The following is a 19,036-nucleotide window of genomic DNA, read 5'->3' as shown; positions in this document are numbered from 1 at the left end:
ATTCAAAATGAAATCGACACTCTTTTTCTTTTTGTCGGAGGTAACTAGGTAAATTGGTAAAATATTCAGTTCTTTTTATTTTAATCGGTTCACTCGTTTATCATTTTTCATATATTTTCTCAGGGTATGTTTTAACCTTCTTTCTTGGAAAAACTGGATTGCTCTCGATGCATTTGTTAATCACGCCATAGTTTATATCCGAAGTTGCAGCAGATGACGTAAATAAGGCCACTCAGCTTGATTTTATCTTAGTGGTAAAAAGTGGCCAGGCAGCGTCAGATTGTTTCTGAATTCCCACAGATATAAATGTTGATTCACGTGATATCGGGCGAAGAATCAAAGTGGTTTGCAAAACAAGTTATTCTGCATCCAGTGGTCCAGCGGAGCAGACATCCCAACGATCTCGGAGCAAAGTAACGATCCTGCTGCTGGAAATGAGTGGCACTTTATATTGGATCTTTATATGGAGCTTACTTTTGGTTGGCATTGCTGCAGATATCCCAGACTGCGATTTCTTTGACACCGTGGACCTAACGCACAGTTTCAAGTTTGCAAATGGATCGTATAGATACGAGGATCTCATCATACCCGCCAGACTTACAGGAGAGTATGACTATAAGATCCTTGATGGCGGATCTAGGGAGCAGGTCTCTACTCACGTGAGGGGATGTATTTGCAAGCTAAGGCTGTGTATTCGCCTCTGTTGCCATCATAAGAAACTGATGAGCAGTACAGAGTGCTCCGAGGATGTAGATGAAGACCTCACCCACGATTATGCCCTAAATATAACGCTGCGAAATGGAATTGCGACTGAGAAACACGTCATGAATGACATGATCGTTCAGCAGGATCTACCAATGCCATGCCAAATCCATTATCATCTGGATGCAGAACAGTACGCGGAAGACAAGTGGACTTTATTTGAAGTCAGGAACTGGAATGGTTAATATTACTTGCAATAACTTTATTTTAAATTCCAGAATGGAACCCTACTACGTCATTATGATAATGCGTTTCTCTACAAGCAGGATTACTGTTTACAGCCCACAAAGTCGAAGTCTGGTGAAAGTTACTCAGTTGTGCCCTATAACTGCGTCATCCAGCCTTCGATGACAATGGCCTATGGTAATACTCACCGAATCGAAACGCAACCAATCTAATTTTCCTTTTAGTCAAACTAGCGTCCGTAGTGTTTATGGCCATGACAATTGGTATCTATTCGTGGCTTCCCTTGTTTCATACCGTCCATGGTCAGTGTTGCATTCTCTACTTCGCAAGCCTGATGGCTACGTTTCTACTGAATGTAGCCAGTACGTTTGGGATATTTGCAAACTATCTACTCTGCCTAGTCAATGGTGAGATATTCCGATGCAGGATAAACCACTTTATCTTTATAAGTATCTATGTACTATAGGATACGTTGGATACTACGCTGCGATGGCCACCTTTCTATGGCTTTCCGTGATCAGTTTCGATGTCTGGAGAAGATTTGGCTTGCATCAAAATCGAGAATTCTGCAGAAGCATGGGAAATAGATTTCTGCATTACAATCTCATCGTTTGGAGCATTGCTGGTATCTTGACTTTGGGCGTTCTTGTAGTAGATCTACTTTTTCCATATTCCAGCGATTCGGATTCAAATTTTGTTCCAGCTGTTGGCGTAGCTTCCTGCTGGATCATGAGTAAGTGTATAAATGCTTCCTTGGACTCCATTAAGCCTAAGTTGACTTCCTTTTTCAGCCGATGGCTGGTCGGGTATGTTTTACTTGTATGGCCCGATCTTCCTTCTTATTTTATTCAACGGGATAATGTTCTACTCAACAATCCGCAACATTCGAGCGGAGAAAAAACTGAGGACAAAAGTCATTAGAAATTGCGACGAGAAAGAAACGTCGAGATTCCGTGCTAAGTACTATATTATATTTTTTGTCCTTTCCAAATGAGAAATCAGTATTACTTGTAATATTTTTAGTTTCGGCCTATATGTGTACCTTTTCGTAATTATGGGTGGCTGCTGGATTCTGGAAATAATGGCGTTTATATGCGAAACCAAAAAGTTTTTGATGCTATTTACCAAAGCGAATGACCTGATAAACTGCAGTCAAGGCATCATAATATTTCTTTTGACAATTTGCAACAAGGAGGTACTGAAAACCATAAAGGATAGGTAAGTTTTTTGTTTTTAATATTGTTGTATGCTATTTTTACTAATGAAAACCATTAATTGTCTTCAGAATACAACCTAAACGCACTAGTGGCATTGAATTTGAAACTTGCACAATGACGCAGGACTGTCACCTGATGCATCAATTAAATTAGTTCCAAAACATTCTTATATATTATGGAAACTTGTTTGCTTATCGGTCCGTAGTGTAGAAGTCAATAAAATGTAATATGGTTTACATATAGAAATGCACTTTATCAATAGCAAACGCGAGTATCCTTGAGTATCGCAAGGAACATAAATGGTTAGCTGGCTTATATAACGACTAATCGCCGCTCTTTGTAAGAAAGGTTTATGTGCAACTTATTTTTAAACATATTCAATCTTGTGAAGAAAAATGCGATAAAGGAACAGGCTAAAGTGGCCTTTTGCGATCGAACATTTATTCTGAGTCGAGCAGTCGCACATAAAAGTCGGTGGAGCGGAAAACTTACCTATTAAATATAAGTGAATCACAATGGGAACGTTCAGAATTGTGTACTTACTCCTAATAATCCTTGTGATTGATGTTCAGTCCAGAGACATTCCCAACTGCGATTTTTTCGATACGGTTAAATTAAGGGAAAGTGAAAAGCTGTCAAATGGATCGTATAGATACGAGGATGTCGTTATTCCCGCCAAACTAACAGGAGTGTATGACTACGAGATTGACTACGATGGCGATAGGGTTTCGGTGCCCAATCACATCCGTGGCTGTGTGTGCAAACTGAAGACTTGCATCCGGTTCTGTTGTCATCCCAAAAAGCTAATGGCGGACAACGAGTGCTCCAAATACGTATATAAAAACCTGACCTACGAATACGTCCTGGACATAACGCAACTCGACGGATCGATAGTAAGGAAACACGTCTTAAAGGACATGGTCGTGCAGCAGGATCTTCCGCTTCCTTGCGAGAGACACTATTCATTGGATGCGGAGGGATGCCAATACGATATGTGGTCCCTATATGATGTGGGTTACGCACAATATCAAATATTAAATATAATCATATTTAATAAACCAACACTTTTAGAATGGATCGTTATTCCGGCATTTCGATCAGCGATTTCTTTCCAAGCAGGAGTTCTGCTTGCAGCCCAATCCGACAAGTACCGGGAAGAACTACAGCCTCATTGTCGCCTTCAACTGCATAAAGATACCATCTATGAAAATGGCATATGGTAGGTTTGAATATGTACGGAGATCCAGATTACCGATTGCTCCCATTCCAGTCAAGTCCAGCTCCGTCTTCTTCATGGTCATTACAATTGCGGCGTACCTATGGCTGCCGAAATTCAGATCGCTGCATGGCAAGTGCTGCAATCTGTACTTCATCTGCTTGGCGGTCACCTTCTTGCTGAATGTCATCAGCTTGTTTGGAATATTTGAGCAGAAGACCCCTATTTGCTATCTCACCGGTAACCAACTCAAGTTCTTCCATTACTAAATCAAATTAATATTTATTATACTGCAGGATATGCTGGCTACTTCACTGTGATGGCCACTTTTCTCTGGCTTTCCGCCATAAGTTTCGATGTTTGGAGAAGATTCGCCATGCGAAAGTTCCACGATTTTTACAAGAACAACAGGAGCAGTTTCTTTAACTACAATATCATCGTGTGGAGCATGGCTGGACTCTTAACATTCATAATTTTTTTAGTGGATCAATTTGTTGAAACAAATGTAGAAAATCCTTTTACTCCTGCAGTGGGAGTATTTTCTTGCTGGATATATAGTGAGTTTGAAAATCTCATTACTTGTACTTCATGTTTCTGAGTACTTTAAACTATTTTCAGCCAACGGATGGTCCGCAATGATTTATTTTTACGCACCATTGGCGATTTTGATAATTCTGAACAGCGCCAGTTTTTTTCTAACAACCCGATACATTTATGTGGAGAACAAAAAAAATCAGAAGGTGCTAAATAAATGCGAGCAGCAAAAGCTCTCCAGGAACCATGCCAAGTACCAAGTAATAGTACATTGTTCCTGATAAAACAAACTCATTACCCTCTTTTCCAGCTATCGAATATATCTTCGACTCTTTATCATAATGGGCGGAAGTTGGTTTCTCGAAATCATTGCCTTCGTATGCGAGATGGAGAATACGTGGATGCCCTTAATCGTTCTTAACGATTATTTAAACTGCAGTCAGGGGATTATAATATTTATAGCCACATTTTGCAACCAGGAAATGTTTAGGCTAATACGCAAGCGGTGAGTTTCCAGTAAAGGTATACCGTCAGATTTTCAAATCATCATTTGCATTCTTGCAGCATCCAAAATCCAAATATTACTTCCATAGAATTGACCAGTACGAGTCGTCCTGCGGAATCTGAGAAAATAGCCGACGTGGCGCTAAGGAAATGAGCTAAATTAAGTAACTGATTTGCTTATATTTGCCAGCACTTCATTATTGGACTGGAGACTTCCTGAACAATATCTTGAATTGTATTTCTTATATTTAATATCTTGAAACATAGTTCCTAGGATTGATTACATGTGTATATTTTCCACATGCTCCTTCTGTGAAGCATGAGACTAATTAAATCGGTACGTTAATTACTTGTACCGCAGTTCAAAAGACATTGCTAACTAATATTAGAGCTAATAGTTGAATCGAAATGTCGAATATCAAAAGTATATGTACGTATCTGTATGCATGTGTAGGTATGAGCAGGTTAGAAGTCGAGCTTCGCGTCTTAAAACTAAGTTGTAGATTACTTAAATGACTTCAGTCGAAATTAGGACGCGTTTCAAGTTTATGAAAAGCGTTTCGTTGCACTAAGTAAGGTATAGGTAACTAAATACTAAATACAGCACACGTTGTTTGTGTTTAAAACTGAACTAGATGCACGCAACCTTAGCGAGTCTTACAAACTAAAAAACTGGTTATAAGAATTGGTTCACTACGGTAAAAGCTGTAATATTTCGAATTTGTTTATCAAGAAGTTTGCATTGAAAGTTTTAAAGATTATGACTGTTTACATTTTTCCAGCTTTTCTATTTTTACCAGTCCGTCTATGTATTTTGGTAAACTAAAAAATGAGTTCATAGCATCTCGTGGTGTGTGCGTTTCAAGTGAAACTCCACCATGTTGTCGAGATCACTGATGAACATCTTGGACTTTCGGATGTCCGAGTTGAGCACGCGCAGATTAGAGGTGTAGTCGGGCAGGCTGAGACCCAAGCCGGCGGCCATCTCTTTACCCATCTTCTTAACCATCTGGGCAAACGTAGGTCGCGCCTTGCCCAGCCGCTTTAGGGGGTTGAACTGCTCGTGCACCTCCTTTAGTTCTCCATAGTCGAGCACCAGCCATTGTCCGCTCTCCATGTTCCAGGTAAACAAGATGCGGCTTTCGTACTGCCTGTTGTGAAAAGCACAGTCCATTCGGCCAGTACAGTGCAAGCATATCGCCAGGGGTTGATCCCGCGCCGAGAACTGGGCCGTTAGCATGCAGGCGATAGTCTGACTTAGTGGACACACGTTGATCACCTCGTACGCCCAGTCGTAGAACACATTGTAGATCTTCTGGTGCTTCTGACACAACAGGCTGATCACGTAGTACGTGAAGGTCTCCAAATCAAACGAGTGCTGGGTGATTACCACGCTACTACAGCGTAGCCGCTGATACGACGCTTGTGAAATCATCTGCATCTCCGAGTAACATGAGCCGTGCACTTCCATCGGCAGCGATGTGTGATAGCCGGGTGATATGCAGTCGTCTGATAAGAGAACAGATATTGACATCAATATTTACTATACTGTGAAAATAATTATTTTACCCTCTTCGCTGGTGATGACCGAGGTGGCATCGTCCTCCTCTACATAGCGTCTTCTTAGCTTCTTTGTGCACACCGGCTTCTCTAGCATTACACCGCCCTGCACAGGCATCTCCACAATTCGTGGCTCATCGCGACGCGGGGACAGGAAGCTCAGTCCGGCGTTTGGCGACATGGAGCCACCGATTTCAAAACGCTTGGCCAATGACATCTGGAGTGGGGAAAGAGCTCCCAGCGGACCCACCGGCTTGTAACTAAGCATTTGCTGTGTGGCCTGCGATAATGGTGGCGATTTTTGGTTGAAGAGCTGAGCCGAGTTTGCATTTCGGCTTGGCGAACGCATTAACATGGAACTGGACGGTGGTGAACGGAATCCCAGATGAGGGGGCGTCTGTGCCGGCTGCGAAGGATGTGGTGAAGAGGAGGGCGAGGCGCAGGGCGAGTTGTGAAAGAAGTGCGCCGTGGGCGAAAAGCGATGGAAGCTGCGAGAGGTTGTGCTGGCAGTGGATGAGTTGAAAGCCCGACCCGCTGATCGCACCTTGGTGAAGGGTATAATATTCTCCGAGTTGTCTTCCGAGAACTCATACTTCTTCTCCGCCAAACGTCGCTTTCGGAAAGTGGAGATCTTTTCGTACTTCTCGTTGTCTTCCGAAAATTCATATGCATTCGATTTGTCCGTCATCGAATTGGCAATGGGAGGGCTCTATGAATTAAGACAAAAGTATTACTCGGTGTACCTAAGTTAATTACATAAAATAAAACCCACCTGCAAATCTATGGTAGTAATGCCATTGCGGAACTTGGTGACTATGCGATGGTTGCGCCTCCGTGGCGGACTAGATTCATTGGCAAGCGGCTTTGTTACCGGCAGGGTGGTCTCCGGCAAAGTCATACTATTAGGGCCCGTAACCACAGTGGGGCTGTAGTGTGGCGTGAAAATAAGCTTATCGTACGCTTTTGGGGAGCAGTAAACGCTGCCTCCGGGTTGCGACTCATTATGGTTATGACCGGGTTGACTAGAGCGCTGCGTCTGCTCGGTTTCAATGTCGCTAAAGTCGGCAATTATGCGGGCCACTACACTTTGTTCATTTCCAGACTCCGCTTCCGATCCGGACGCTGTGAAAGCTACTGAGGAGCGATCCTCCTCGCTGGCCAAAAGCGACCTGGGCAGCAAAAAGGATTGCGCTTGAGGTTGCGCTTGAAGACTGGGCAAGATGAGGCTATGCTGCTGAGGAAGGTAGCCCGAGGTCACGGCCGGCGTGTCCATATCGATGCGCAGCATGTGCATAAATCCATTGGAGATGATCAGAATGCGCTCCGGGCAAAGCAGATTTATTTTCGGCTCAAAAGCCGGATCAGTTTCAGTCGAGGAGTATTTTGTGTGCACTGTTAAGTGGCAGTTCAGGCAGTGCGCATTGTAAAAGGAATCTAATGGCGGAAAAGGGCTTAGGCTCATGGGCAACTTAAAAGTTTGTATTTCAAACACCTACATGGACCGTCGTCGTTGAGTTTCTTGCACTCCAAGCAACCCAGCCTAGGAACTTTGACATATGTTATATAGCTATCTTCACCCTCCTCCGTGGCAGCACCGTGGACTACTAGGATTTGGTGCTGCGCGTTTTTCCACTGCGTCATGGTTACAGTCTTAATGTTGTCCACCATATGATCGTCAAAGAGGCGACGCGAGAAGAAGTGGCGCAGCCTCTTGTGTGGTTGGAACAGCCAGAAGTACAGACTTTGGGGGAAAGATATGATTAATATAGGATATGTTAAAAGAGATGGATCTTACGTGTATTTATAGCCCATGTTGAAGGAGTAGTGGTTCAGCGACGAGCTGTCGTTGCACACCACCCGATGGCTGAGCATGTACTGGCCGCATGCAGTTAGACCCATGAAAATGTGTCTGCATGGAAATCCAGGTTATAAGCAGAATACTAAAAATTATGACTTTACGAGTATCATACCCCTCCATCAGATTGCTGGCCATAACATCCTTGAGATATAACTTTAACCTATTTGGCACTCTGTCGTAAGGAAGCTGTTGCTTTTGGCCAGCCCTGGAGGAGCCAGAGAAGTATCCAGTGCGCTGAGAAGAGAAATGTTAACTAAGTTATAGCTATTTTCAAAATGAGTGCAGTTGCTGACACAGACAACAGATTAGAGAGATAAATATAAGTAAAACTATCAAAAGTTCCATTCTATGATAGTCATGCGCATGTCCTTTTCTAAACCTGATAGCTCCTTCTATTAAATTCTTTTGTTTAATAATCTATAATATACACTATACATTCGCTTCTAAAAATCAATCGGAATGTGTTCGAAGTTTCCATAAAACTAAAGGTAGACCTTGAACTGGAAAGTTAACACCCTAATAGGTTTTGCATAATTTATGTTAATCAAAATGATCTAAATACTAAATAACAGTTCGTAGGGACCAGATTAAGATTGGCGATACTCTTTTGACCCGTTGGGACCCACCTCTCTGTCGTAGAGCATCTGCACCAGATTCCGTGTCCTTGGAATTGATGATGGCGTGGGAACTGGCTCTTCCGCAGACTCGTCCGAGCTGTCCACCGTGGAGAAGTCGTCCTCGTCGGAGGACACTCCCGACAGCGACTCCACGTAGTTTTGGTAGTCAGTCTCCATACCCGGATAGCTAAAAATCAGACTTAATTTATTCCTCCTACTGTCTCGTCTCCTGAAAATCGGCCGTGTTCCTCCAGCTCCGGCCGAAATGCGGCTGTGTCCTGCGTCCTAGCGCCTCCCCATCGACCGGCACGTGTCGCCAGTGGTGGACATTGGACTCTGGACCTTTTTAACCGCCGCTCGAGGGTAGAAATATTACAGCATCATCGCTTTTTCGTTATAAATAAAACGAATTGCAAAATCTCACTGTAACCGCTAGAGCTGGAACAAAATTCTATGTTGATTCGATACTATCAACAACAATGTCAGTAGCTGTAGTTATCGATTGAAATTCAATCATTAATTGCAGCTGACTTATCGATATGAAGCGCTTCTAGGGCGGTTTGTTTAAATTGTAAATTCTGTAGATATGAACTGATATGCGATTTAAAAATAAGAATTCTTTTCTTCTATGTGAGTGAATAACAACATTACAATGGTACAGTAGGTAACGAATGTGGGGAATTCGTATAAAATGTTTTATCTTTCATTTTGTAACTACATCGGTTTAGTTTCGATGAGGTTGTAACATTTAAATCGGCAATAAAATGACCCAAATTACGCATGTTCTTGGTTTCAACAACGTGACTATTTGTTCATTAACCCCTGGCCGTATTTGTGGGTCAATTCGGTTGCGGAAACCAACCGTGGCCCCGCCTTAGCCCCCTGAAACCGATCCTCTAACCAGCATAGTTGATGCCGGGTTCAGTGCGCCGGGTTTTGAAGCCGAACAAAGTGCAGTCATGAAGAAACCCAGAAGCGGGCTTCACAATTTTTGGTAATTCGGCATAAAAATGTCGAGCATGCCAGCAAAACAGAAAGCCAATTGCCGGGATCAGCGAATTTTGCCAATGGAAATTCGGAGCAGAAGCGATCGACCAGGAAACCTGATGCGCTGGCAGCGGCCATTGCACCGTGCTTATAAGAGCTGGATGGCCAACTCTCAGGTTTTAGTTCTGGAATAGTACGTGTCGCGGTTGGTAAAACGATGTTCTTCGATCCCCGAAGAATCAGTTAAAATCATAAAATATTTGTTGGCCACAATTGCCTCGGAACTTCGATCGCGTCCTGAATTTATATCGAGTTATCTAAGGAAATAGTAGCCGTGATTTTACCCAAGAATTTTTCACATATCACAGTTGCTGTTTCTTTTAGATAGCTCTTTTGTAAGCAGCCTAGTTCCGAATGCGAATATCCGAGTGCTTTGCGTGTATCCTGGATGAAAAGGTCCTCCGGTTTCAGTTTATGGGATACACACAGTTCAGTTTTGTCACACTTCAAGCATCACTGGGCTTTGTTTATCTCATGAGAGCGAAATTTGTTCAACAGGAAACCTTAAATCACACCTATAAAAATAATCTGTTTATGAGAAAACCCACAAGATTAGAAAATTATTGATCGACCTTTAAGCCTCATCAGAACACGTAAGTAAGTACCAAAAAAGAACGAAGTAGGTTGGTGGATAAATATTTTCAATACCCATTAAATACATTTTGCTAGATATGCAAATACTTTTCATTTGTCATAACACGAAAGAATGGTTTAATATACTGCATTTCATTGATACCAATATTCCATTTCCCAGCTAAGCATAAGCCCCGTTTAGTTGGATACCAAGAATAAGGTCTTACTTTATTGGTTTAACCAGGTTGGGGAAGCACCACCACAAATTTAAACTTAGGGTACTACAATTTACAGTGTAGAAATGCATGTGGAATATACAAAGCAAAAACAAAATTATATGGGTCGCTTAAGAGAGCATCTTGCGAATCATGTAGTTGAGGATGCCACCATTCTTGTAGTAGGTGATGTCCACCTCGGTGTCGAAGCGCAGAATAGTCTCAAAGACGGTGCCATCAGCCTTAAAAAAGAAAAGTTCATTAGTATACCACGGATTAGTGATGCAGCAGCTCCAATAGCTTACCTCCACCTGGATCTTCTGACCCGGCTTCAAGCCGCTCTCTGGCAGGGCTATGTTGTACACCTCCCGGCCAGTCAGGTTCAAGGTCTCGGCACTCTGTCCCGGCAGGAACTGCAGCGGAATGATGCCCATGCCCACCAGGTTGGAACGATGGATGCGCTCGTAGGACTCCGCGATCACCGCCTTTACGCCCAGCAGGAAGGGACCCTTGGCGGCCCAGTCCCGAGAGCTTCCGCTGCCGTAGTCCTTGCCCACGACGAGGACTAGAGGAGTACCCTCCTCGCGGTACCGCTCGGCGGCATCGAAGATGTCCAGCTCCTCCTGGCTGGGAATGTGCACGGTGCGGGGTCCAGTCTTCGCGACCAGTTTGTTGACCAACCGAATGTTGGCAAAGGTGCCGCGCGACATAATGGCATCGTTGCCACGACGCGATCCATACGAGTTGAAGTCTCGGGGTGTAATGTTCCTTTCGGACAGGAAACGGGCAGCAGGCGAGGTCCTAGCAATGGATCCTGCCGGCGAGATGTGATCCGTGGTCACGGAATCGCCCAGGAAGAGCAGGCAACGTGCCTTCTGGATGCTCTGCTGCTTGGGAAGATCGCGGGTCATGCCCTCGAAGAAGGGTGGTCGCTTAATGTAGGTGGAATCGGCACTCCACGAGAAGAGCTTGCCCTCGGACACCTGCAGGGTCTGCCAGTCCTGGGAACCCAGCTCGATTTTGCCTGCAGATGAAAGTTACGTTAACCCAAGCTCAAATGAAGGTGGCACACGAAGTACTCACTGTACACCTCCTGGAACATGGCGGGGATGACATGCTTGTTCTCTACCGCCTGGATCTCCGATCGCGTTGGCCAGATGTCCTGCAAGAACACATTCTTGCCATTGGCATCCACTCCCAGAGGTTCCTTCTCGAAGTCGATGTCCACACGTCCAGCGATGGCGTATGCGATCACCAGCAGAGGACTGGCCAAATAGTTGGCCCTGGTGTTGGGATGGATGCGACCCTCGAAGTTGCGGTTTCCGGACAAAACTCCGGCGCACACGAGGCCATTCTTCTCAATGGTGTTCACCACATTCTCCTCGAGCGGACCGGAGTTGCCAATGCAGGTCATGCAGCCATAGCCCACAATATCGAAGCCCAACTTCTCCAGATAGGGAATGACTCCGGACTCCTTTAGGTAGTAGGTCACCACACCGGATCCAGGCGACAGCGAGGTCTTGATGTAGGGCAGGATGTTCAGACCCTTCTCCACGGCCTTCTTGGCCAGCAAACCGGCACCCAGCATCACTGAGGGATTCGATGTGTTCGTGCAGGATGTGATGGCCGCAATGACAACAGATCCATGCTGCAGTTTGTAGGTCTTGCCATCATCCCACTGGAACTCCCCAAATGCGGATTGAGCTTCCGGAGCAATGGCGAATCCCTTGAAACCCACCTAAGGTAACAATGAAGAAAACCATGGTTAATTGATTTGATTAACTCCTATTGTACGAATTTAAAACATACTGGGCTGGACAGGCACGACTTGAAGTCCTGAGGCATGTCAGAGACAGAAACGCGATCGTGGGGACGCTTGGGTCCTGAAACGGAGGTGACCACCGTCGAAAGATCCAAGGTGATGCTCTATAGAGGGGATGTGTGTTAGTTTAAGCTTAGATTGGGATAAGTAAGGCTATGTCAACCTGAGTAAACTTGGGATCTTGGGCCGCATCAGCATAGTTGCGCAGCTGCTGGGTTGCCTTCAGATACTGCCGAATGATGTCGATCTTCTTTTCGGAGCGATCTAAAACGATTGTTGAAATATGAATCAAATATTATTTAAACTAACAGTGTAATTTCCCGTACTTGTCTGCTTCATGTAACCGAGGGTATTCTCATCGATGGGGAAGTATCCCACGGTGGCTCCGTATTCGGGACACATGTTGCTGATGGTGGCCCTGTCGGCAATGCTGAGTTCCGCCACTCCCGGACCGTAGAACTCCACGAACTTGCCGACCACACCCAACTGGCGCAGGTGCTTGGTGATGGTCAGTACCAGATCGGTGGATGTGACCAGTGGGCCCAGTTTGCCCTCCAACTTGTAGCCAATTACCTCGGGCAACAACATGGAAATGGATTGTCCCAGCATCACAGCTTCCGCCTCGATGCCTCCAACTCCCCAACCCAGTACTCCCAGTCCATTGATCATCGTGGTATGGGAATCAGTGCCCACCACACTGTCGGGATACAGAATCTTGGAGCCATCGGTGGCGTCATTCTCAAACACCACGCGGGCCAAGTACTCCAGATTCACCTGGTGGACAATTCCAGAGCCAGGTGGCACGATCAGCATGTTGTTGAAAGCCTTGGCTCCCCACTAAGTTGGAAAATAATATTATTAATAAAGATATCGGGATAAAAAGTAAAGAAAACCCACCTTCAGGAAGGTGAAGCGCTCCTTGTTGCGCTCAAACTCCAGTGACTGGTTCTTGGCCAGAGCATCGGGAGCACGAGCAAAGTCCACCTGGACCGAGTGATCGATGACCAAGTCGGCGGGGCAGATGGGATTGATCTTCTCGGGATTGCCGCCCAGATTCAACACAGCGTCGCGCATAGCTGCAAAGTCCACCACTGCAGGAACTCCAGTAAAGTCCTAGAAGCAATATATTCCATGATTTTAATATAAATTTGATAGATGGCCGTACGAAACTCACCTGCAGGATGACACGGGCTGGCTTGAAGGACACCTCCACATCGCTGGATCCCTGCTTGAGGGCAGGCGACCATCCCAGGATGCTCTGCACGTCCTTCTCTAGGATGTGGAAGTTATCGCAGTTGCGCACCGCCGACTCCAAAAGCACTCGGATCGAGTAGGGCAGTTGGTCTACGAGTGGAAAATGTTAGGTGTGAATCAAAATGTTTACAACTCGAATTTCATCACAGGTACAGTAATGCCTCGTAGAGCAATTAGCTAAACTAACCATATACATCTTAAAAATTTTAAATTACTTTTAGTTGCGTTTGTGAAAGTAAAATTCACGAGTAAAGCAATACAAGTACCTCGCTTTTGCTTCCCTATACACATAAGAACTACATTCAAATGAAGTCCTGGGAATTGTCCACCTTAGGCAGTTGGACTGGTGCCAGTCAGATAGCAGTCACTTCTTATCACAGGTACAATGATTACGTTTGTCCAGCACTCGATGCGATTCACAGGCGTCACTATATGCTGGGAGCCACCTTAGAAAGCCCTCACCTCAGACCCCCGATTTCTGGACACGCGCTGTTCCGGTGAAAACATTCCACTGGCCGGGAGATATCTCGGAGCAATCGGACCACGACCCCAAATCAGCAGATCTGCGTAGTCTTAATCCGCTGATATGTGAGCACGTAAAATTGGGAAATAAAATTTGGAGGCACACGATTTGTTATCACCGCTAGACGAGCCCCATTATGCGGCAATCAATCCAGTGATGATAACTTTCGCTTTCGGCGCGAGACAAGCCTGCCGCCCATGGAAAACTATTGAAAAGCCACTTAATGCACCGGGAGCACCTTCCACTTGACATCGCCCGACTTGCAAATTGAGGTGTTCGGCGTTCGCCGTTCTCCACTTTTTCAATTCAGGGGTCAAACTCCAACTTCAACAGGTGCTTTTGGGGAGCTTAATTAATCCCAATTTAGCTCTGCATATTTACACCAGTTTATTGCGACCACGTAGACAGACACGCCCACTTTAAACGCCTTCTAAAGACCGTAATCACTTACCATATTTACTGTCGATGGAGGCGAGGTCAAAGTACTTGTATGTTGTGCCGGCCTGGGAGAAAGTTTTCTCGAACTGAGCGAAGGGATTGGCGCCTGCGACGATACGAAGGTGTTATATAAGCCACAGGATTCGGGGGACAGGGCATGTGGTAGTCGAAGGAACTGGAAAACTCCGGACTGGCAACCCACCTGACATCTTGTTGGGACACTCTACTGAACTTATTCCGGACGAGCAAAGCAAGAAACTGATTGTAGAAGCGATTCGGATTGGAGCTGGCCAGCTTTCGGTGAATATCGATAGGTAGCGTATATCGCCAGTCGGAGCAACATTATACATTATATATGCATTATATACCCGCGCACTTTTAATTTGCCTGACAGAAACTCGGCTTATATTCTCTTAAAAGTATTTTTAAATTATTCTCCTCCCGAAATTAATTGATTGTATGTTGTTATCATTTGAATTAATTGCGAATATAACTACTCGGATACTTATTAAAGTTACTTATTAATACGTCTTTTGAAAACAGCATGTCCTTAGCTTTAAATGTGTACAATCGGTATATTAAACGGGCCAAAATAATTGAATGGGTTATTACATAAAGTTAAACTTTCAATGAAAATTCCGCCCGCCAAACTAATCAGTAATCGATAGGGCACGTGCAATCGCAACATCTCTTAACATCGATATGTCGACGGAAGACTGTCATCGTTATCGAAAAGACGAGGCGATAGCACGCGCACGTTGTTTTCTTTGAATATTGGGAAAATATAACATTAGTTTACCAGCGAAAATGGACGTGGAAAAGGACAAGCTTCGCCAGATGCACTGCGAATTCAATCCCTTGTCCCGTTGCGACGGATCCGTGATGTACAGCCAGGGTATACCCGTGTTTCCTCAACTCTAGTACATGGCCAAAACCGGCTAACATGGTTTTTGCCATTTGCAGGTGCCACAGGTCTCATAGGCGCAGTTCTCGGCCCCATCGAGGTGAAGACCCAAAACCTGAGCATAGATGGCAGCTACCTGGAGTGTAACTACCGGCCGAAAGCGGGCCTGCCCCAGGTTAAGGAACGGATTCGGGAGGCTGCCATTCGAGATGTTCTGGAACTGGCACTCCTGTCGGAGGCTCATCCGCGTTCAAAGATGTCCGTGCAGATCCAGGAGCTGGAGGATCGTGGCAGTGTAGGATTTGTAATCTTCTTCATCTGTGTTACATATAATAATATATATATACCATCAGATTGATGCCTGTGCCGTGAATTGCGCCTGCCTAGCCATGCTGATTGGAGGCCTGCCCTTGAAGTGCAGTTTTGCGGCCGTCCACTGCATCATCAACGAGCAGGGCGAGTATGTGCTGGATCCAGACCAAAGTGAAACCCTCCACCAGCGCGCCAGTTTCACATTCGCCTTTGATTCCGTGGAAGGAAACCTGCTGCTGGTCCAGACAAAGGGCGCTTTCAAAATAGCCCAGTTCAACGACATCGAGTGCTTATGCCGGGCTGCCAGTGCCGAGATCTTTCAGTTCTATCGCAGCCAAGTTGCGAAGTATCACGGCAGGAGTGAGGCGACGGCTGAGAAGGCGGAGGTCATGGAGACGTGATGTGATGCGATTAAAACAACTGCAACTAGGTACGATTAAAGTTCATTTTATTGTAATAACTGTCTGCTGTGATAGTCGCTAATGCTGCTCAGCTCGAGGGGCGTGCCCTTCAGCACCTGGGAGTTGGATTCCTCAATGCGCACGGCCAAAAAGTCACCCACGCCAAAGGATCTTTTAGCTGTGGGATCTCCAGATATGGGTACATCTATATTAGGAACTATGACCTTGATATTGGCATCATTCCGACCGAACCAATGAGCATCGGACCGCTTGCTTTTTCCTTCCACAAGGATGAGCTGCTCCTGACCTTCCATTTTACGGTGCAGCTGTGTAGCTCCCTCTCGGAAAACCTGAACCATGCGCTGCAGCCGCTCATTCTTCACGTTCAAGGGCACATCATCTTTGTAGCGCCGATGGGCAGTGGTCTTTTCCCGCATGCTGTAGGCGAACAAGTAGGCCACGTTGTACTGCACTTGCTGGATGAGAGATACGGTGTCCTGGAACTCCGCTTCCGTTTCGCCGCAAAAGCCGCAGATAAAGTCGCTAGACAGCCCCACATTGGGCAGAAACTGTCTGATGTGCTGCACAAGTTCCAGATAAGCTTCTCTGCTGTAACCACGTCGCATCCTTTCCAGCACTTGCGTGTTGCCCGATTGCACTGGCAGGTGGAGTTGCTTGCACACATTCGGGTGATCTCTGATGACCTCCAGAACTTCGTCGGAGAAATCCTTCGGATGCGGCGAGGTGAAACGGATGCGCATCTCTGGAACAGCTTGAGCCACGGATCTGAGCAACGCGGCAAAGGGAGTGCCGCCTGTTTTGGGCTTGTAAACAGTGCTAAAGCCGGGCACTGGGGTGGCTTTCAGGGACTCCTGTGCCTCCAGCGCACTTCTGTCTCTGTACGAATTGACATTCTGACCTAGCAGCGTGACCTCCTTCACGCCCTGTTCCGCCAAAGCCTTGACCTCAGCCACAATGGATTCCAGTGGGCGGGAGCGCTCGCGTCCGCGGGTAAAGGGCACTATACAATAGGTACACATGTTGTCACATCCGCGCATGATGGACACAAAAGCTGTGGGGGATTCAGAGTTCAATCGTACGGGCATCACATCCGCATAGGTTTCGTCCAGCGAGAGGAGCACATTGATGGCCGAGTTGCCGTAATGCCGCGAGATGGCCAGCAATCGCGGCAAATCCTTGTAGCTATCGGGTCCGGCGATCACATCCACACATTGCTCCTGCTCCAGGAGCTTCTCCTTCAGTCGCTCCGCCATGCAACCCAGCAGAGTCAGCTGGAGAGGATGCCTCCGCGTACTGCGCTTGTTCTTCATGGCGCGCAGGTGCTTCAATCGATTCCAGATCCTCTGCTCCGCTCCATCGCGCACCGCGCACGTGACGAGCATGATGACATCCGCCTCCTCGGGCTCATGGCATCTCAAATAGCCATTTTCCTGCAGGATACTGAACACCACCTCCGTGTCATTCGTGTTCATCTGGCATCCGTAGACCTCAAAGTGCACCTTCCTGCCATTTCCATTGAAGTCAATCGAGTTCAGGTACGGAACACTGGTGTCCACAGGCTCCTCTTCGACAGTTTTCAGCCTGGACGCGGGCTTGACCGCAAAAAAGTCTTGGAAGCCCGGTCCGCGTTGAATCCTCTCCAGAAATGTGGCACGTGCTGCCGGCTCTGGTTTTACTTCACACGCTGCCCTGGAGGACGCCGATGTGGTAGCTCCTTTCGCGGCAGTGGTGGAGGCATGCCGCACTTGGCGAACAAATAACCGGCAGCTCCTTTTCATGGCAGTTATTTATGTAATTTTTATGTTTCTGTTCAAAGAACTGGTATATTAATTATGGTATTACAGTGGTATTTTTACAGGGCTGGAGTGCGTTGTTTACTGAAACAGCTGAAAGGGTGATTTTCATTCGCCACCCAGTGGACGGTAGCGGAACCTTCTAGTTCAGAAGCCATCCGCTAGTTGTTTTAGCTGTTAGTTGTAAATAATTCCGCTAGTCTTGGCTAAGTCCGTTAAATTTAAACTGATAGATTTCGCTTTTGATTTATTTAAACTTTTACTTGAGCTGATAAAGCGTACTGTTTTTATTTATAAGTAAATTGAGCGTGTAAAAAAATACCTTGAGCTAGAAGCTAAGTAGTTGTTGGTTCCAAACTTGAACACATTTCTTGACACAAAACAAGACATCATTAATTCAGGCTTAAAGACTCTTCATGCCAGGCAGGTAATGCATTCGGCTTCCTGCGCAGATAAACACTCAAAGGGGTTGGTCCAGCCGCACATTTGAGGACAGGTTGGCCAAAGGCGGCTCAGCCGTAAGAAATTAGCTCGGCCTCATTATGAGCTTATCGTGGTCGGGTTAATAATGCACAGGTGAAGACAATGCAATCGCACGGCCAACAAATGCAACTCCGTTTGCCTCCGTTGGCTCCTCCATTCCGATTCCATGTCTGTGCCTACAATTTGCGGCTTTTGTGGGTCAATAACTGAGTAATTGCATTGCCAACGAGTGTGGGCCATAAATATAGCCAAATTCGTCGGTGACAGTGCTCACAAGCTAATTCAATCGCTTTAAATTACTTTGGGATATGTATAATTTCACAAAATCGGTAAATATGCCATAGAAATGTACATAGTAACATATTTTAGTAGTATTACTTAGTAGTATTAACGGAATATTTAAAACCCTTTGGCAGTCTCCAGTTCAAGTGCCTAAGTTTCCCTTTTTCGATCCTCAACTTAGGAGGAGAAAATTCGGAAGTGGGAGCAGCCTGGCACACATATTTTGTAAACACTTACAAGCAGAAATATTTTAATGAAACTGAAATGAAAATTCCACTTTCGGCCAAAAGAATTTCGTAATTACAGCGAAAAAATTCGGTAATTAAATTCATGAAGTTTTCGGCTCGAAGGCGGCGAAGGCGACGAGTCCGGAGGGAGCCACTTGGAGCTCCTCCTTGTAAGTGGACTGCTGCTGGCTGAAGGCCTTATGCTTGCCGCGTTCTGTTGGTTAAGCACTTTCTTGTATTTTGTCGGCACTTTTCCGCTAAAGTTATTTTCCCATGAGCTTTCCCTC

At 45.7% G+C, this 19,036-nt stretch overlaps 5 protein-coding genes across 6 annotated transcripts; 2 read left to right on the top strand and 3 right to left on the bottom strand.

Annotated features, from left to right (window-relative positions):
- Positions 1-2,680: 2,680 nt before the first annotated feature.
- Positions 2,681-4,610, top strand: LOC122619521 (probable G-protein coupled receptor Mth-like 11). 2 transcript variants are annotated; one of them, XM_043796505.1, is made up of 7 exons: positions 2,681-3,175; positions 3,237-3,384; positions 3,436-3,621; positions 3,678-3,938; positions 4,000-4,168; positions 4,226-4,420; positions 4,480-4,610. In XM_043796505.1, the coding sequence occupies exons 1-7, from the start codon at positions 2,681-2,683 to the stop codon at positions 4,571-4,573; spliced, it is 1,548 nt and encodes a 515-aa protein (XP_043652440.1). In that variant the 3' UTR covers positions 4,574-4,610. The 2 variants fall into 2 exon arrangements, with proteins under 2 accessions (XP_043652440.1, XP_043652439.1); XM_043796504.1 differs by having other exon boundaries at positions 3,237-3,621.
- On the bottom strand, positions 4,580-8,892 carry LOC122619520. The gene is made up of 7 exons (XM_043796503.1): positions 8,464-8,892; positions 7,950-8,071; positions 7,775-7,888; positions 7,476-7,720; positions 6,752-7,413; positions 5,989-6,688; positions 4,580-5,928 (listed from the first exon to the last, which is right to left on the bottom strand). Exons 1-7 carry the CDS (start codon positions 8,629-8,631, stop codon positions 5,255-5,257), a joined length of 2,685 nt encoding a protein of 894 aa, XP_043652438.1. The 5' UTR covers positions 8,632-8,892; the 3' UTR covers positions 4,580-5,254.
- A 1,379-nt stretch (positions 8,893-10,271) lies between these two features.
- On the bottom strand, positions 10,272-14,627 carry LOC122619041 (cytoplasmic aconitate hydratase). The gene is made up of 9 exons (XM_043795722.1): positions 14,529-14,627; positions 14,340-14,432; positions 13,286-13,455; positions 13,009-13,224; positions 12,438-12,948; positions 12,275-12,375; positions 12,099-12,215; positions 11,373-12,027; positions 10,272-11,313 (listed from the first exon to the last, which is right to left on the bottom strand). The coding sequence occupies exons 1-9, from the start codon at positions 14,533-14,535 to the stop codon at positions 10,421-10,423; spliced, it is 2,763 nt and encodes a 920-aa protein (XP_043651657.1). The 5' UTR covers positions 14,536-14,627; the 3' UTR covers positions 10,272-10,420.
- Positions 14,628-15,045: 418 nt separating this feature from the next.
- LOC122620276 (exosome complex component RRP46) lies at positions 15,046-15,999 on the top strand. Its single transcript, XM_043797661.1, has 3 exons — positions 15,046-15,221; positions 15,290-15,525; positions 15,584-15,999. Exons 1-3 carry the CDS (start codon positions 15,134-15,136, stop codon positions 15,941-15,943), a joined length of 684 nt encoding a protein of 227 aa, XP_043653596.1. The 5' UTR covers positions 15,046-15,133; the 3' UTR covers positions 15,944-15,999.
- Positions 15,976-17,774, bottom strand: LOC122620275 (CDK5RAP1-like protein). Its single transcript, XM_043797659.1, has one exon. It carries the CDS (start codon positions 17,740-17,742, stop codon positions 15,991-15,993), a length of 1,752 nt encoding a protein of 583 aa, XP_043653594.1. The 5' UTR covers positions 17,743-17,774; the 3' UTR covers positions 15,976-15,990.
- Positions 17,775-19,036: the final 1,262 nt, after the last annotated feature.

Source organism: Drosophila teissieri, chromosome 3R (assembly GCF_016746235.2).
Source record: "Drosophila teissieri strain GT53w chromosome 3R, Prin_Dtei_1.1, whole genome shotgun sequence".
Taxonomy (NCBI): domain Eukaryota; kingdom Metazoa; phylum Arthropoda; class Insecta; order Diptera; family Drosophilidae; genus Drosophila; species Drosophila teissieri.
Note: the sequence above shows the minus strand (reverse complement) of the source record. Positions and strands in the feature narration are given on the sequence as shown.

What these genes read in the sequence shown, in the direction of transcription:
- LOC122619041 (XM_043795722.1), bottom strand. An exon ending in CTCCATCGACAGTAAATATG is followed by an intron (nt 13,456 to 14,339) that starts GTAAGTGATTAC and finishes TTCCACTCGTAG; the next exon opens with ACCAACTGCCCTACTCGATC. An exon ending in AGTCGTGCCTGTCCAGCCCA is followed by an intron (nt 12,028 to 12,098) that starts GTATGTTTTAAA and finishes TTGTTACCTTAG; the next exon opens with GTGGGTTTCAAGGGATTCGC.
- LOC122619520 (XM_043796503.1), bottom strand. Translation starts at nt 8,631, where the DNA reads ATGGAGACTGACTACCAAAACTACGTGGAGTCGCTGTCGGGAGTGTCC. An exon ending in GCCAGCAATCTGATGGAGGG is followed by an intron (nt 7,889 to 7,949) that starts GTATGATACTCG and finishes ATTTCCATGCAG; the next exon opens with ACACATTTTCATGGGTCTAA. An exon ending in TTACTACCATAGATTTGCAG is followed by an intron (nt 6,689 to 6,751) that starts GTGGGTTTTATT and finishes CTTAATTCATAG; the next exon opens with AGCCCTCCCATTGCCAATTC.
- LOC122619521 (XM_043796504.1), top strand. Translation starts at nt 2,681, where the DNA reads ATGGGAACGTTCAGAATTGTGTACTTACTCCTAATAATCCTTGTGATT. An exon ending in CTCTCCAGGAACCATGCCAA is followed by an intron (nt 4,169 to 4,225) that starts GTACCAAGTAAT and finishes CCTCTTTTCCAG; the next exon opens with CTATCGAATATATCTTCGAC. An exon ending in TTTAGGCTAATACGCAAGCG is followed by an intron (nt 4,421 to 4,479) that starts GTGAGTTTCCAG and finishes GCATTCTTGCAG; the next exon opens with CATCCAAAATCCAAATATTA.
- LOC122620275 (XM_043797659.1), bottom strand. Translation starts at nt 17,742, where the DNA reads ATGAAAAGGAGCTGCCGGTTATTTGTTCGCCAAGTGCGGCATGCCTCC.
- LOC122620276 (XM_043797661.1), top strand. Translation starts at nt 15,134, where the DNA reads ATGGACGTGGAAAAGGACAAGCTTCGCCAGATGCACTGCGAATTCAAT. An exon ending in ATCCGTGATGTACAGCCAGG is followed by an intron (nt 15,222 to 15,289) that starts GTATACCCGTGT and finishes TGCCATTTGCAG; the next exon opens with GTGCCACAGGTCTCATAGGC. An exon ending in AGCTGGAGGATCGTGGCAGT is followed by an intron (nt 15,526 to 15,583) that starts GTAGGATTTGTA and finishes ATATACCATCAG; the next exon opens with ATTGATGCCTGTGCCGTGAA.